The 17,807-nt window shown below is 35.5% G+C and overlaps 1 protein-coding gene across 2 annotated transcripts; it reads left to right on the forward strand.

Moving 5' to 3' along the window:
- The first annotated feature begins 14,685 nt into the window (after positions 1–14,685).
- LOC105641061 (peroxisome biogenesis protein 16) lies at positions 14,686–17,443 on the forward strand. Of its 2 annotated transcripts, XM_012225511.4 has the most exons (8): positions 14,686–15,077; positions 15,235–15,292; positions 15,641–15,857; positions 15,946–16,247; positions 16,329–16,597; positions 16,732–16,799; positions 16,908–16,969; positions 17,090–17,443. In XM_012225511.4, the coding sequence occupies exons 1-8, from the start codon at positions 15,009–15,011 to the stop codon at positions 17,149–17,151; spliced, it is 1,107 nt and encodes a 368-aa protein (XP_012080901.1). In that variant the 5' UTR covers positions 14,686–15,008; the 3' UTR covers positions 17,152–17,443. The 2 variants fall into 2 exon arrangements, with proteins under 2 accessions (XP_012080901.1, XP_037497423.1); XM_037641495.2 differs by lacking the exon at positions 14,686–15,077 and having other exon boundaries at positions 15,235–15,308.
- Positions 17,444–17,807: the final 364 nt, after the last annotated feature.

Below are 17,807 nucleotides of genomic sequence, written 5' to 3' on the forward strand. Positions count from 1 at the left end.
TTGAGTACTCGGTCGGTGATAAAGTATTTCTGAAAGTTTCGCCATGGAAAAAGATCCTAAGGTTTGGACGAAAGGGTAAGCTTAGCCCTAGGTTCATTGGTCCATACGAGATTGTTGAACGCGTAGGACCATTAGCCTATCGCCTAGCGTTACCTTCAACCTTAGATCGAATTCATAATGTCTTTCACGTATCCATGTTAAGGAGATACAGATCAGACCCATCCCATGTGTTATCAGCAGAAGAGATTGAAATTCAGCCAGATCTCACCTATGAAGAAGAACCAGTTCAGATCTTAGCCAGAGAAACTAAGGAATTGCGGAACAAGAAGATAGCATTGGTAAAAGTTCTTTGGAGGAATCATAAGACAGAAGAAGCAACTTGGGAAGCTGAAGACACCATGCGACAACAGTATCCGCAGTTGTTTACAACAGGTAACTTCGGGACGAAGTTTTTTTTTTAGGAGGGGAGAATTGTGACATCCTACTTCGAGTCGAGTCTTAGCATAGAGTTGAGTAGTCGAGTTGAACCAAACCCGGTTGGGGTAGAATGGGTTATTAAGTGGACTTATTTGAGTGAGAGAAAAAGATCAAGCACATGGGTGAGGAGTGATTTGCATTAAAAGATTGAACTTGGGTCTTTAGTAGTAACCTGTTAACAATTGAGGTACCATTTAGGAAGTTTTACATAAAATCCTTTGATTTTTGATAGCCCACCCGTGCATACCCATTTCACTTTCCCCATTTTCATGTTTATCTTCATCTTCTTCCTTTCCTCTTCCACCTTACTTTCAATTTTCATGGTAGTTAAGCCTTAACCTCAACTTCTCTTTTATCCAAGTAAGTAAACCTTTTTGAAGTTCATAATTGAATCATTTGGTGTTATTATTTTAGAATTCATAAGAATTCTTATTTATAGGTGAAGGGAGTTCTAAGAGTGTAGAGAAAAGAAGCTAAAGAGGAGCTTAAGCTTTTGGAGTAAAGGTTTGATATCTCTTGTTATTTTTCATTTTCTTTGCATGAGAATTGTGTGGTGTGTTGCTATTGAGACAATATTGCTTCATGTTGAGTGGGAGGACTGGTAATGGTGAGAAAACAGGGGAAAACAGGGGAGGTATTGAATAAATGAAGTAAATATTGAGGTTATGTTGAAACAGGTTTTGCTGGAAATCTTACCAGTAACTTCATCTTGATTTTAACCCCATTTATTGATGGAATTAGGAAGTGTCATAGAAGCGTTATTTGTTCCTCTATGTGTTAGCTTTACATGGGTTTTTGAATCATTCAAATTGGAGTTGTATATTGAGAGATATGACCAAAAGAGTACAAACAGTGCAGGCTGGAAGCGCGCGCGCGAATTGCATTTCGAGTTCGCGTTGCCTTCTCGCGCTCGCGAATTTGAACTACGCGCTCGCGACTTTCACCTGAAACTCTCTGACTCTCATTTAGCACATCTCGCGCTCGCGACTTTGAAGTACGCGCTCGCGACTTGTGCTCGCAAACTCTCTGACTCTCATTTGGCACATCTCACGCTCGCGACTGTGAAGTGCGCGCTCGCGTACTTGGCCCTTGGCCTGTAAACGCTCGCGACCTTCATTGCGCGCTCGCGAATTTAGCCTGAGAACTCACTGTCTCTCAATTGGCACTCCTCGCGCTTGCGACTTTCAAGTACGCGCTCGCGACTTGTGCCCGATAACTCACTGTCTCTCATTTTGCATTCTACGCGCTCGCGACTTTGAAGTACGCGCTCGCGACTTGTGTTTTCATGCACTTTTGGACTTCTTTTTCAATGCAATTGTATTCCTTTGCTTCACTTATATGCCTCCAATCATTTTAACATCAAATACAACATTAGAACATGTATCAAAACAACATTCAAGCATGCAAATGATGTGAAACCAAATAAACATTATGAATTATGAAGTTATGAACTATGACTATGATGTTGTGTGATATTATTGACATACCGACATTATGCTCCATTGAGGTTAGGTAGAAACCATGTAGATAAGGCTATGTCGCGACATAGGATAGCAGATCTGCGCCCCATACAGTTTGGTACTCCGGCTACAGGCCGTTGAGTGGATATGATTATATATCGGCCATAGCAGCCAAGCATACAGTATTCATCCAGTTTCATACAGTTTTTCTTATCACTTCGGTTTCACTATAACCTTATGGAGCCATACAGGTATCTTGACATAACATTTCATGAATTATACAGTATTGTAAACAGTACAAAAGATAATCCAGGTATCATGAAAGTATCATGATGTGTGTGCTTATATGTGCCATATGTGTTTACATGGTTCTTTCTATACATGTATGTGCTTAATTGTTTCTTTACATGTTGAGATATCCACTGAGCATTATTTGCTCAGCGAGTTACCTGTTTAACTCGCAGGTTTTGAGATTGGACCGTAGAGAGTCCGCGTACAACTGCAGCAGTTCATCTGTAGAAGACTTAGTCTTCAGGGTAGCTCCTCATTTTAATATGTATCTATGTCGACCCTTTTTATGGCATGTACAAGGCACACAGTTGGGCCCATTCATTTTGTAAACTAGTATCATTTGTAAAAATAAATTACATTATTTTTGTATACTACATCAGCATGCTATTATATTCAATATACATTATGATTTCAGCATGTCAGGCCATACAGTCAACCAGTTTGTAGCGCCTCGGTTCGGTTCATTCGGGTTTACGGGTGGACCGGAAAGGGGTGTTACATTACCCCTAAATTGTTCATAATAATTCATTCCATCCTAAGATGAGAGTAAATGTGAAGTAATTTTTTTATCACATAAGTAATGCTTCTGCATCTATATGTGGATAGGTTTCGTTAAAATGGGAATACATATATCGTTCTCTTTTATCTTTATTAATCTATAGCAATACATTTGTTTTCTTTTTAAATAAATTAGGTAGGTACCATTAAATCAGACAAATGTTTGAGGTTTGTAAGATTCGAGATCTATAGAAGTTGAATAATGTAGGTATAACAAAAGTAATGTTAAGGAAGTGAATCCATGATTATAATATTTGCCATATGAGAGTACTGCTAAATCAATTTGAGATCTAAAATAAATAATATAACATCTATTTAATAATGACAACTTAACACGTTAGGTGTTGAACTGATTTGGAAATATTCATTTAGACCAACATCATTAAGATACCATTATAATTCTTAAACTTTTTGAAAACAACTCCGACTGTGCACATTAGCTAGCTAAACAAACATTAATCTTACACTAAAATAGCTTAAATTAACCGCAGTCATCAGACATTGATGTACATAAATCAACTTACATATGTCTATATAAGTGAACATATATATATATATATATATATATATATATATATATATATATATATATAAACACACCATGTATCGTAGAAGAACGTTTAGATCTAAAAAACTATTCAATATCTTCTTTATGGAAGCAACTATGTCTGCACACATTTGGTCATGAATGCTATTGACTAATGTTAATTGAATTAGAGGTGGCAATATCATCGCCCATACTGTATAGCCTTATTCCCAATGTATGAAATATTAATGAATATATTAATAAACAGTCATATGTTTCTTAAACTTATAAACTGAATTCATAACAAGGAAAGATATAACGAGAAACAATATGCATAGTTTTTAATGTTATTAAATTTTTCATGAGTTTTCTTTCATGAAGGCTTTCATTTATTTTACAATAAATAAATTATCGTATTAAAGATGTGGAAGCAACGATCAGTACTAAGAGGACACAAAGGACTGCAACTTTGGAAGCAATAGACAGCGCGAGGAGGACACCGAGAAAGCAAAATTTAGGCAAGAATAAGAGGTTAGTTGTTTCTCAATCTATTCTCATTTGTTGCTCGGAAAATACTTTTCACTTTAGACTGTGTCGATAGATGCAAAATTTGATTATTGTTTAAGTGATGACAGGATTGAATCAAATGAAGACAGAGAACGTCATTTTTCAAAAATTGTGCAATGACTTCCCAATCAAAAAAGGATGCAAGAACTAGACCTTTCGCATACCTCCTTCGAATACATTAATAGATTGACACACTTATTATGATTAATTCCTTATATGAAAAATTTGTTATGGACATAATAAATTTCAAATATAATGCAAAATGTATGTGATATTGTGTTTCACTTGTTCCCTTCTAGGCTGACTATTACTGAAGTGATCCAGTTCACGACTAAGCTATTGAAGTGGATCTAGAGAATAGCAGTCTAATGTCGATTATCACCCATGGAGAAATGGGCTTCACATACATTTTGTATGTGGTCTGACTTTTATTTACTAAAGGAACTAGTATAGTGCATAAGTATAAATTACCAACATATTCCAAACCACTTTTCGATGTACAAACACTACTCATAAATCGATCATTTGTTTGGCAAAAACCATTGTAAAGAAATTTGGAATTAATAGTATTATAGGACTTCTACACTTATAGTTTGTTCTACACTTACAAGGATGTAAATATTATTCACTTTCAGATTACCAATTGAAGGAGCAAGGGATGACCATACTAGTGAAGTGGTTGAAGTTGAGTAGAAGACCATTTTGGTGATGTTGTTGGAGTTGACTCAAAAGACGTAAGCAATGAAATGAAAATTTTTATCCATCTATTCCACATACAATACAAATCCCAATATTCCCATTTGAGTATTAATTCCTAATAGCTAACTGAGTCTTCCCAAACAAATTAAGCTCCCCTTGCACATTTATTTACAATTTGGCCAAATGGAATTTATAACTAGTTTAAATTCGCAAGGTGTCGAGGTAACAACCAATGGTAGGTGCATGACCCACTACCTTGGACCGGACTGGCACCAAGACTTGGGAAGGTTTAAAGCCACCAAGGCCTGTAGTAAGCCAAAAAATATACCAAACAAACTTCTTGTTCAAAAGAAATGGCCTCAAGCACAATATCATCAACATTCACATATCATAAGTCTTGGGCTCACTTGGCCCATATCATCATACTTTGTACCAAATCAATTTCCAAATTTCTCTAGGCTCATATATATCAATATATTATATAATAGAAACCTCAATAAGTAATACGTCAATGATTTTTAAATTTATTATATACATAACTATAGTAATTGCGGAACAATCTAAGAATTTAAATTTTTTCTTCAATACACTAAACAAAATTACTCAAGATTTCATTTTCAACGTTTCCTCTAGACGTCGGGTGGCAAAGAATCACGAGATACTGGAAGACTTGTAACTTGAAAAAATATTAAGGCAAGAATGAGTGCCTAAACTCAGTGAGTAGGTTAGTTAACCCTCTCACCCCACACAATCACACAAATGCGTAAATAAATCAATCTGGTCATCCGACTAGTTATATGATCATGCAATCCATCACACAAATGAAATAACAACAGCAATCACAAAAAAATCAACATATTCACATAATCACATCATGTGGAAAATGCTCAGTGGCATCACTAAAACCTTGACGAGCCGTCCTCCCACATGGCCCACCCTCTTAAATATGTGCACTAGGGAGCCGATCCCCCATACATGGCCGACCGATCTAAACCTCACTTGACCAGCCCTCTCATTTTTTTTTACACCCTCTTTTCTTTTCCATACCAATAGGAGGCCACCCTATGGTTTTCCATATCATATATCATCAGATGCACATAGGGGCACCGATCTCCCGATACATAGCCGACGGTATCTACGATCGCCCTCACAAACCCATGGTGACCCACTTCATTCCAATTCTACACAAGCAAAGCATACATAAAGCACATCACAACTAATCAAACCATTTCTAATAGCAACACATAATGCAACACAAAATAACGATTTAATAAGTAATGCATGTCTAGCATTTAGCCGTATATGCATGAATGCAAATGCAGGTGGATAATACGAATTATCCAATACTACTCATAGCATTATATGATGCAGGAGCAATCCTAGTCCTAATTGGATTCCTAGCACAACTAGGATTTTTTTATTTACTGTTTTATTTCAGATTTGCATTAGTTTTCCGTTTCCTTATTTGATTAGGATTTACTATTTTATCATTGAATAGGAATATAGTTTTAATTCTTTCTTTAATTAGGATTCCTAATCTAGTTAGGATTTATCACTATAAATAGACAGCACTAGTAGCATTGTAAATCATCTTATTTTCCTCATAATTTTAATTCAAAGGTTATAAACCTAATTATTTACTGTTCCACCTACAATCAACCCTATTCTAGCTTACTTGTTAAAAACTGATAGCCCTACATCTTCCCCCTGCGTTAACTGGTATCAGAGCACAAAAACAGATCCTAGGATTCTTTTTTTTGTTTGAATTAAACCCTGTTGGAAGAGGCAGAGGCAGAGGCAGAGGCAATCAGCCCCAACAAGATGAAATAGCTGAGATGTGGCGAATGATTGAGGATTTGACCCGGGCTGTACAAGCCTTGCAGCGTCAGGAACCCATGGAAGCCTGAATGGAGATTTCGGAAGGCAACCACCAAAACCTTGATTTTCAAGAAGCTCTTGAGAGTGAAGAGGAAGTCGAGGATGTAAACCCCTTTCATGAAGCTGGACCTGCAAACCCAGCAGCACGAGGCAGATTGGAAGAGCGTTTACTTCATGCTCTTGATTTAAATAGTGGAGGAGTTAAAATTGAAGTCACTGATTTTTATGGAAAATCGCATGCCGAAGACTATTTAGATTGGGAAACTAGTTTAGAAAATTATTTTGAATGGAAACAAATGGTTGAAACCCGAAAAGTGCTTTTTGTAAAGCTTAAATTAAAGAGTACTGCACTTCAATGGTGGAAGAGAGTTGAGGAGCAGCGTGCACGACAAGGAAAGATTAAAATCAGCACGTGGGAGCACATGAAAACTAAGCTAAGGAAGCAATTTTTAGCAGCTGATTACGCAATGGAACTATATGAAAGGTTCCACTGCTTGAAACAAAATAGCATGTCTGTTGAAGAGTACACTGCAGAATTTAATAATTTGTCCATTCGAGTTGGAATATCTGAAAGTAATGAACAAATTACCTCTCGCTACCTTGTTGGTTTGAATCAGTCCCTTAGAGATGAAATGGGCATAATCCGATTACACAATCTTGAAGATGCTCGCCAATATGCCTTAGCAGCTGAAAAGCGAGTTTCTCGTTACGGTGCTAGAAGGCCCATAAACAGATTGCAAAACAATTTCGGACCTGCAAGAGGGATTCAAACAACTCAACGAAGCGGGAAAGAGGCTGCCGCTACTAATAAATACAATGAAGAGACAGCCCGTGTTGACAGGAACGGTAGAGGGAAAGGTATAGTACCTTATGGTGGACAAAACAATTCTGGTTCGTCCACAAGGAGAGGCAACAATTCTCAATTTTGTTGTTTTACTTGTGGAGAAAAGGGACATACTTCATTCATCTGTCCACAAAGGAGGGTGAATTTAGCCGAGTATGATGAAGACCAAGGCCCTATTTTTGATGAATATGATGAGGAAGTAGAAGAAATTGATGTTCACCCAGCTCAAGGTGAGTCTTTAGTTGTTTGAACAGTTATGACAGCCATGAACAAAGAAGGAAAAGAAGATTGGAGGAGGCGTAGCATTTTCCGTACACGTGTTATTTGTGAAGGCAAAGTGTGTAATTTAGTCATTGATGGAGGAAGTATGGAAAATATAATATCAAAGGAGGCCGTAGAAAAATTAAAGCTTCCTACAACAAAACATCCTCATCCATACAAAGTAGGTTGGTTGAAGAAAGGACATGAGATACCAGTAACATCTCAATGCTTAGTGCAATTCACAATGGGAGATGACTTGGCAGATGAAGCACTATGTGATGTAGTACCAATGGATGTTGGGCATATTCTAGTGGGACGACCTTGGTTGTATGATCATGATATGGACCACAAGACAAGGCCTAATACTTATTCGTTCTATAAGGACAACAAGAAGTACACTTTTCATCCTCTCAAGGAAGAAACAAGGCAAACAGCAAATAAAGGAGCTGCAACTAGTAAATTAAATGGGCTTGTAAGTGTTAAAGAATTTGCAGCTGCGCCTAATGAGGTGGGAGTCACATATGCCTTAGTGAGCAAACTAATAGGAGCTTACCAGGTTGAAAAATCAGTTGAATATTCCTTTGAAATTCAACGATTATTGCAGGAATTCAAGGAGCTGATTAATGAAGATGTACCGAAAAGCTTGCCACCATTAAGAAGTATCCAACATGCTATTGATTTGGTACCAGGAGCAGCTTTACCAAATATGCCTGCATACCGAATGCCTCCTTTACAGCGGGCTGAAATAGAAAGACAGGTTAAGGAATTATTGGAAAAAGGTCTGGTGCGTGAAAGTAAAAGTCCATGTGCCTGCCCAGCCTTATTAACACCAAAGAAAGACGGTTCTTGGAGAATGTGTGTAGATAGTCGTGCTATAAACAAGATTACAATCAAATATCGCTTTCCAATACCAAGATTGGAGGATATGCTTGATCAACTAGCGGGTTCTGAAGTGTTCTCCAAAATTGACTTGAAAAGTGGATATCACCAAATTAGAATGAGGCATGGTGATGAATGGAAAACAGCTTTTAAGACACCATATGGGTTATTTGAATGGTTAGTAATGCCATTTGGCCTTTCTAATGCACCAAGCACATTCATGAGAGTCATGACAGATGTACTTAAACCTTTCTTGAATTCTTTCGTTGTGGTATATTTCGATGACATTTTGATTTATAGCCGCACCGAGGAAGATCATTTAAAACACTTGCGACAAGTGTTAGAAGTACTTCGTCAAGAGCAGCTGCACATAAACCTAAAAAAATGCAGTTTCCTGTAACCAGAAGTGGTATTCCTGGGATACATTGTGTCCGTTGAAGGATTAAAACCAGATCCAGAAAAGGTTCGTGCAATTACCGAATGGCCAGCACCACAATCCATCAAAGAAGTTAGAAGCTTTCATGGTTTGGCCTCTTTCTATAGGAGATTTATCCAAAATTTCAGCTCAATTATGAGTGCTATAATTGAATCTATGAAAGAAGAAAAGTTTGAGTGGACAAATTCTGCACAAAAGGCATTTGAAAGAATCAAGTTTTTGATGACTAGAGCACCTGTTCTTGCACTTCCAGATTTTGAGAAATTATTTATGATCGAATGTGATGCTTCACATGAAGGGATTGGAGCTGTTCTTAGCCAAGAGGGCAAACCTCTTGAGTTTTTTAGTGAAAAGTTGTCTGAAGCTAAGAAGCGTTACTCAACTTATGATCTAGAGTTCTATGCCTTGGTAAGAGCTATTCGACATTGGCAACATTACTTAGCTTATCGTGAGTTTGTGGTTTTTTATGATCATCAGGCCTTGAGGTATCTAAAATCTCAGAATAAACTCAATAATCGACATGCTAAGTGGAGTTCTTTCCTTGATGAATTTAATTTCTCACTAAAGTATAAATCCGGTCAATCTAATATTGTGGCTGATGCATTGAGTAGAAGATCCCTAATTTTGTCAATTTTGAGCAATCAAATTACTGGTTTTGAAGAACTGAAAAACTAGTATGATTCAGATTCATGTTTTGGCAAGATAAAGGCTGATTTGTTGCATTCTTCAGAAGCTGAAAGTCTGCCATACCGATTACAAGATGGTTATTTATTCAAAGGGAATAAGCTATGCATTCCTGAAGGATCTTTAAGGGAACAAATCATTAGAGAACTTCATGGAAATGGTTTGGGAGGACACTTTGGTAGAGACAAGACTTTTGCGATTGTTTCTGACCGTTATTATTGGCCAAAGATGGAAAAAGATGTGAGAAAATTGGTGAAACGATGTCCAGCCTGTTTACTCGGAAAGGGAAGCACGCAAAATACAGGATTATATACTCGTTTACCCGAGCCAGATGCACCTTGGGTTCACTTGGGGAAGTTGCAGAATCCTTGAATTTCAAAGTTAGTCAAAAATTTGTGCAATCGTGATTTTTTTTTTTTTCATGGTTTTTTTCCCTTTTTTTTCACTAATCATTTTTCATAAATGACAGGGAAATGTTCGTGAAATCTGTGAAAGCATGTGTGGTCGTTTGATTCGGAGCGACTTCAACCGAGTTCGAGATATTATCTTAATCACAATTGTGGAGAAGTGAAAAATGGTACAGGACAAACACCAAACAACTTAACATTTTATCTAATATATTGAACCAAGTATAGAATGATGATTGGGTCAGCAATAAACATTTAAGTCAGGACAAATTTTTGGCCCACAATGTGGGTTTGCACTACTATAAGTATATAACTTTTGTGCAATAAAATATTATTTAAATGTTGATCAATTATATTATGATGTTATGATCCAAACACGAGATTAGGGGGTACAATGTTATAAGCTTTTTCTTAACTTCGATTCTCTTTTGGCATATAAGATAGTGGACAATACCTTTTCCGTAATAGATTGTAAAATATTTGAACCACAAAAGGCATGTAAACATGCCTCCACGACCCTGCTCATAGTTTCGACCCCTATCTATGTCAATTTTTTTTCAACAAAATTCATTCTCGTAAATTTTCCGCGTATCGTTCATACAATAATACCTCCAAATGAACCACAAATTAATTGAAATATTTACGTTGAATCGGTGCGACATAATATTATATACTCAACTGTTCATTTTAATACTTCTACTCAGTTCCTTTGCAAAACTGTTAACAAATTGTTACTAACTAAAAATATTACATATAAAAGGCCTCTTTGAACAGCCTAGTGGACCAAACTCACAACATTCATTCAATTCTTATCCACTTCCCAAATCATTGTTAAACTTGAAGCCAATTCAATTCTAGGCTATCTCGGATACAAATAATTTAAATCCTATCATTTCGTTTGCAATGCAGCAAGAGCAAGGGAAACTACTCGGTCCATTCCTACACTTGGATATATAATTACTTCAATGCTTTTCCAATTCCTAGCTCAATATTTAAATTTGGTCATCCTTGGATCCAAATAATTTAAAGCCACAAAAACTAGTTAAAGCTTGATTGCACAAGTACTTGTCTAGATATATACATGAATAGAAATTTTATCTCACTCCCAATATCACGGTTTTCTTTTCATTCGTTAAAGCTCAAATGTTGCCCCTCTGGAGGAGATTCCAATGCCGATTAAATGAACAACACGATTTCAAGCTAAATTGCAACTCAAATGGTCATTTCAATGTGAAACTAAATTCAGCAGGTCATTAAAGGACAATAGCACACCATCATATTGTACGGGAACATTTAAATTCAACTGCGATATTATTACAGCCTTCCTAACATTTCTAACATGCAAATTTCTTCCATCGGGATTTAAGCCAGCAACGGGTAGATTACATTGGCTAAAATTTATAGATGCCAATACATATACCAAACCATAGACCAACTAAGAAGATGGCTATGAAACTTAAGAAATATTTTCCCTCCCTGCAATTTACTATTGCAAATTCATCCCTTGCTTTCACTTCAACTTCGTGAGAATCTATATTTACACCAACTGTCGATATTGGATATTCAATCTCTTCCTCATTTCTTACTTCAGATCTTGCCATGCTTGATTCCAAATTCGCTCCTACATACCCAGTTGGGGACAAACCCGAACTTGCTGGCCTTTGAACCAAGAGAGGTGCGCCACTTGATTCCAAATACAAATGGCAAGCTTTCACAGCATCATCTTTGCTTTCATAAGATCTATACAAGCCATGGCTGACGCCTAAGACTCGAGACACGGACTTTGACCAAGAATCAAAACCCCAGTTTCAATTCCATGAAAAACTACATGGACCTTTCCTTTCTTCTTCGTAGATTCATGTTATAATAACAATTCCTTCTCCGTTCAATGGCATTGTAGAAGAAGATAGAGACTTTGTTGGGTAAAAAGATTTTTGGAGTTAGGGATCTGAGGGGAGAGAGAGTGTTTAAAGCTATAATAAAGCACTTTATTTGGGGTCTTGGTTATTTTCAGATTCTCATCATTAAAGTAGGAGAGATAGTGTAAATTTTAAATTTAAATTCAATATCCCTTATCCAACTAAATAAAAAATTATTAAGGGCATTATAGACATCCCATCTATATAGATTCTAGTTGAGCCAAGCTCAACTTGAGCCATTTAGCATTGCTCTTTTATAAAAATAAAATAGTACTATGAAATTATTGTCAATGCTTTTGATGAGTATGAGGAACTAGTTTATCTCGTGGGTGATGTTCTTTTAGGAATATGAACGTCTCATTCGGACCAGCAGAACTACGATGCTTGTGGAGGAACGTCTGACGCTCTAGATACCTCATATCTTTGAGACTCAACTAAAGATATTAGAGGAACGTCTGTTGTATTTAGTCCGATTCTTCTTGCTCATTGTCAAACTTTGTTTGGAAAACCTTTTGGAAGGCTCTAATGGTAATTTAATCATAATTTGATTGTTTAATACTTAGGCTTGTCTTATGTAAGTGGATGCTTAGACTGGATAGAAATAACATTTGCAAAAGTAGCAAATTTTATAAGTGTTGGCTCATCTAATCTGCTAAGTCCTAAAAGTCCTTTCTTTCTAGCCCTTCAAATTTCTCAGTTCATATAATTGAAAGCTTGCACGATAAAATTATATAAAAAACTCAAATAATCGTGATAAAAGAAAGGTTATTTCTTATATTATATATGATTTAGCTTCAAATTTGAGGGTTGAACTAATATATATATATATATATATATATATATATATATATATATATATATATATATATATATATGCTTATCCATATATTTAATTTAGGATTTAAAAAAAATACTTGAAAAAATATTTATCACTTATTTATTTCAAGTGTTAAATTTCTTGAAAAATTAAAATAAATAAAACCTAGAAATGGTTTTTTATGTTGAAACTGAATTTTAAATATAGAAATTAGCTTTACGTAAATATTACTTCTTTAACATGTATTTGAGGTAGGAAATTGATGATGTGTGACTGAGCCTAAAAGGGGTAAAAGGGTTCTAAGCCAAATAAATAAAAGGGTATTCTAGATAAATTGTTTGCCATGCCAAGTCTTAAGGAGAGAAAGTTTTAAGCTTAAATAGTTCATCACTTACTAAGCTTGCTCACCTTTTACGAAGAACTGATCAGAGGCCCAACACTCATCATTTACCTAGCTTAAATAGCTCCAAACCTGGTGCTCACCTTTACCAAGCTTAAGTATCGCTAAACCTTGACGCTTATTATTTAAGCTGAGCCTAAGCGTGCTTACTATAAAATTTTTCGAGTCTAAAAAACTCAGAATTAACTACTGAGGTTTAAGAAATTCAAAGTTAGAAATTCAAAAAGAAAAACCTAAGCTTATAATATCTTTATGCTAAGAAGCTCGAAATTAATTGTTTAGACTTAAGAAGCTCAAAAATAGAAATTCTAGAAGAAAGCCCCGAGCTCATAATATTCTAAACCTAGAAGGCTCGGAATAATACTGAGTAAAATAACTATGAAGCTTAAAAAAGCTTTAATTAGAAATTCAAAACCTCAAAGTCCAAACTTATTATATTATGAGCCTAAGAAGCTCTGATTAAAATAAGCGAGCATAAGCAGCTCATCCAAGGCACAAAGCTATTATCAAGCTTAAGTAGCTCAATTAAAGCATATGCATAAAAATCAAAAGCCAATAAAAGAAAGAATCATGTCTTGAACAAAAAATTGAGCATACTATTGTCATCTAGCTATCCAAAAAGCTTGAATTTGGACATATATATTCAACACTTGTGGGGAGACATGATAAACTATATAGTAAACCATGACTAAAGAGTAATTAGCCAAGTACCTAATCATAAATTGTCAAGACAATTGCAACCAAGCATAATGTTAGAATTGATGAAGATTTATTTTCATGTCTCCCGCTCCATTATGTCTAACAGGTATATTTCGGTAATTAAAGCATAACGACTATATTTAGTAATGAACGCCTAAAAACTATATTTCTAATTATAAAATCCCATTTTATTCTCTTTTTAGAAGGACATTGAATATTTTCTACGCAACATTATTTCTATTTTTATTATCCGTTTAATTTTTATAATTATTAAGTGTATTTTTTTTTCAAAATAAAATTATTGAGAATTGATTTCGGAGTCACACGCATCTTTTTTGGAAAAAATTAATGAAAATTTTAGAAAATAGGACCGTGTTTTTTGCTGCATAAACTTAGTGAGAACGTAATAAATTTCTCAACTTTCAAATGTATTATTGGCTGTACCTGCCTATTCACAGTTGAAATGGACTTAATAGCCAAAAATTTTTCAAAGACCAGATTGAACACCCAAGTTCAACTTCCGTTATGTTTTATAGCATTAAAAACTTTAACCGGTCCGTAAAATGTCGTCTCTGTTACAAATTTTTGAACCACCCATTTTGGGGCAGTTCTTCGTTCACCCAAATCCATTCCAATCCAGGTTCGGTTGCGGTTCAAACGGGCCCTGCATACAATTACGTAATCATTGGGGTGCGCAAATTGGATATATGGTCTCATTTGTCACAATAATGACTATCTTTCAAGTTAACACAAGATCTCAACCATACACCTAGACGGTGACATGTGGATCCTATGGTCAAATAGACAAGTTAAAAGTTTACTGCGCCACATAAAATACACAATTTTAACATCAAGGGCCCGTCACTTGATGAACGGTTAAAATAAGCAGCTTCATTTCATCACAAAAGAAAAAAAAATACACATCACCATGACCTTCCTCCCTTAATTTGTTACTTCCTCTCCAGCAACTCCCATTTTCGCAAAGCATTCATGTTCACATCTACACCTCTTCATATCGAGCTCTGTATTCCAATTAACAGAGACTGTATCTTTTCCTCTGTATTTTGTATTCTAGGTTTGATCCAGAAACACCAACCAAAGAGGCGTCGTCTAGTGGGCTGGGATTTTGCATTTGGATTCTGGGATTTGGAGGAGAGCTGAGTCTCTCTTACTGTTTTTCTTATTTTCAATAGAGATATTGAAACCATGGAGGCTTATAAAAGATGGGTTAGAAGAAATAAAGAATACGTGCACTCGCTTGAATCTCTTGCCAATGTATGAACAAATCTATCAAACATTTAGTTATTGCTTTTAGTATTTGGACTTTCTATTCAGTTGGTTGAAATGTTAAAGTTATGAATTGTTATGGAATTTTATTTGTATGTCTATGTATGAGTGATATCTGATATGGGTATTGGGAATTTTTATGCAGGGATTGACATGGCTTCTTCCTGAGAGGTTTTCTGCTTCAGAAATAGGACCAGAAGCAGGTTTTGTGAAACTTTGGTAACATTTGGCTTCTTCTGTTGAACTAAGGATTTGATGGGGTTTTTCATTTCCTTTTCATATTTTTTTATAAGAATTATGAAAATTGCTGGGAAAATAATTATTAAATTTGATATGTTAATTTCATTTTTTCTATTTTTTCAGTTCTGTTGGGTTTGTTGAATGTAATTTTGTTGCGTTTTTGATTCCAAAAAATTAAGAATTTTAAATTTCAAATTTTAATTGCTTTCAGTTTCCACTTTCCTTCCTAGCCAATAAACACAATAGTGTATCTCTTCATACTCTTCTATTGTCTGAATTGTCGAATTGAGCAATTTAGTCATTCTCTGCAGTAACTGCTATCTTGGGCGTAGTCACTGCAATCAATGAGCATATAATTGATACAACTCCAACCCAGATGCAGTCAGGCTCTGTAGAGCCTTATTCTTTCCCTTATTCATTGTGCATATCTGCGATAAAGGACTTAGAAACACTTGTTGAAGTTGCGGCACAACATTATTATGGTGAAGATAAGAAATGGAATTTCATAGCTGTTACAGAAGCAATAAAGTAAGCTGTCTTTTTAAACGAGTGTATCTTGCTATTTTATGCATTTTAGACAATTTCATGCATAGCGATTGAATATTATTATGGTCAGGGTGTTAGTTAGGTTGGCTTCATTCCGGAACAGTGGATATAAAATGCTTCTGCATGGAGGAGAGACACCAAATAATGAAAAGCACTTGAACTTTTCTTCTCAGCATGCTACTGGGGGTTTCTCAAAACCTGGAAGCCACCATGGACCTGGTTATTACAGAGATGTTAATGGACAGAATCCATGGAATCTAGAAGGAAGGGCATTGTCAGCGTTGAGCAGGTTTGGAGAAAATGCTCGGATGGTATCTGACCCAGTATGGTTATGCAGAGTTCAACATCAGCAGGCAATTATGGAGCCTCCATGTAAATACTTATTCTGATCTTAAAGAATTTCTTTTGTTTCCTTGATCAGTGCCATTAACACTCACAATTATATCTTTACAGCTCCAATGGTTGAGAGGATGACACTTTCTACATTATTGTCTGAGAAAGGGTTTCATGGAGCACTATTTGTCATGGGAGAGGTTCTTTTTATCACAAGACCTCTAATTTATGTCTTGTTTATCAGAAAATATGGAATTTGGTCATGGACCCCATGGTTTGTTTCTCTGGCTATGGACTTTATTGGAGTAGGCTTCATAACACAAGTTACAAAATCAAGCCACAGTGGAAAACAGCAACAATTTGGTCTCACTGACTCCGAAAAGGATGAGGTTAGAGTTGTGCCAGATTTTATCCTGCAATTTTCTAATGCATCCAGCTCATTAATTCAGGGCTGTATCTTGCAATCTACTCATTAGTTGATAGATTTGATACTCAATAGGTAGTGATTTTATGTTTGAATCAGTTAAAAAGGAGAAAATTGCTATGGGCGCTTTATGTAATGAGAGATCCATTCTTTAGCAAGTATACCAGGTATGTACTTTTTTTTTTTTGTGACAAGTTCTGTTACAGTTTCATAGTTGGAATCTTTTCCATTATAAGTTATCCAAGAAAGAAAATAATACTTGTTAATCATTGCAGACAAAAACTTGAAAGAACTGAGAAACTACTGGAACCTGTACCTCTTGTTGGCCTTCTGACCGGTGTGTTTTGTATATTCTCTTCAGTTCAAAATTTTTCCATGTTATATTCATGTCTCTTTTTCTTAATCGAATTAATTTTTAAAGATTTAAATTACTTACAAATATCTGTTGATTGTGCAGGCAAACTTGTTGAGCTTATTATTGGAGCTCAGACTCGTTACACTTACATGTCAGGATCATGAGACATATTCAATAAGTTCTCTACAAGTTTTTAGGTGAACTATACTGCCAAATTGTGAACTACATACATATAATACTTTAGTATTTTAGATTGTCTACGGTGCAGATGGGAATGGCATCAACGCATTAGCATGTACATGCAATCCACAGCAAGTTTACTTTTACCCAGCGAACTGGTTAACATTTGATTCTGATTGCTGTGTTGTTATTGCTTTTTTGATTATTCGGAATTCTCTTTCTATTGCACTTTTTTCTGATATTTAAGAAACTAGCTTCCCCTGCTTCTTCGTTTAATCAATTCTACAAAGCTTAGTTACAAATTTTTGTGTCGCTTATGTATAATAGTTACAAGAGCAAATTCCTGTTAGTCAAGCCCCATAATTGTGGTGGTTTCTTTGAATATTTCTTTGCTTGTAAATGACATTCTAATTTTATTTGGAAAAGCTTCTCACTGTCCTAGTAGAAGCTAAACCTGGTTGGATAATAGTGCTGCTCATTCCATGTTCGGGTAGCTCTGGATTTAGGATGTAGTTCTTGGAGTGTAATTCGGGTTGCTCATTCCATATATGTATTTGTTCACAAGTAATACTTTTTTTTTTTTTTTTTGATATTTCTATATATGAATTACTTGAATTTTTATTTGAAATGATACCTATTT

Source organism: Jatropha curcas, chromosome 10, assembly GCF_041381405.1.
Source record: "Jatropha curcas cultivar XTBG-Jc1 chromosome 10, XTBG_Jcur_1.0, whole genome shotgun sequence".
In the NCBI taxonomy this organism is placed as follows: domain Eukaryota; kingdom Viridiplantae; phylum Streptophyta; class Magnoliopsida; order Malpighiales; family Euphorbiaceae; genus Jatropha; species Jatropha curcas.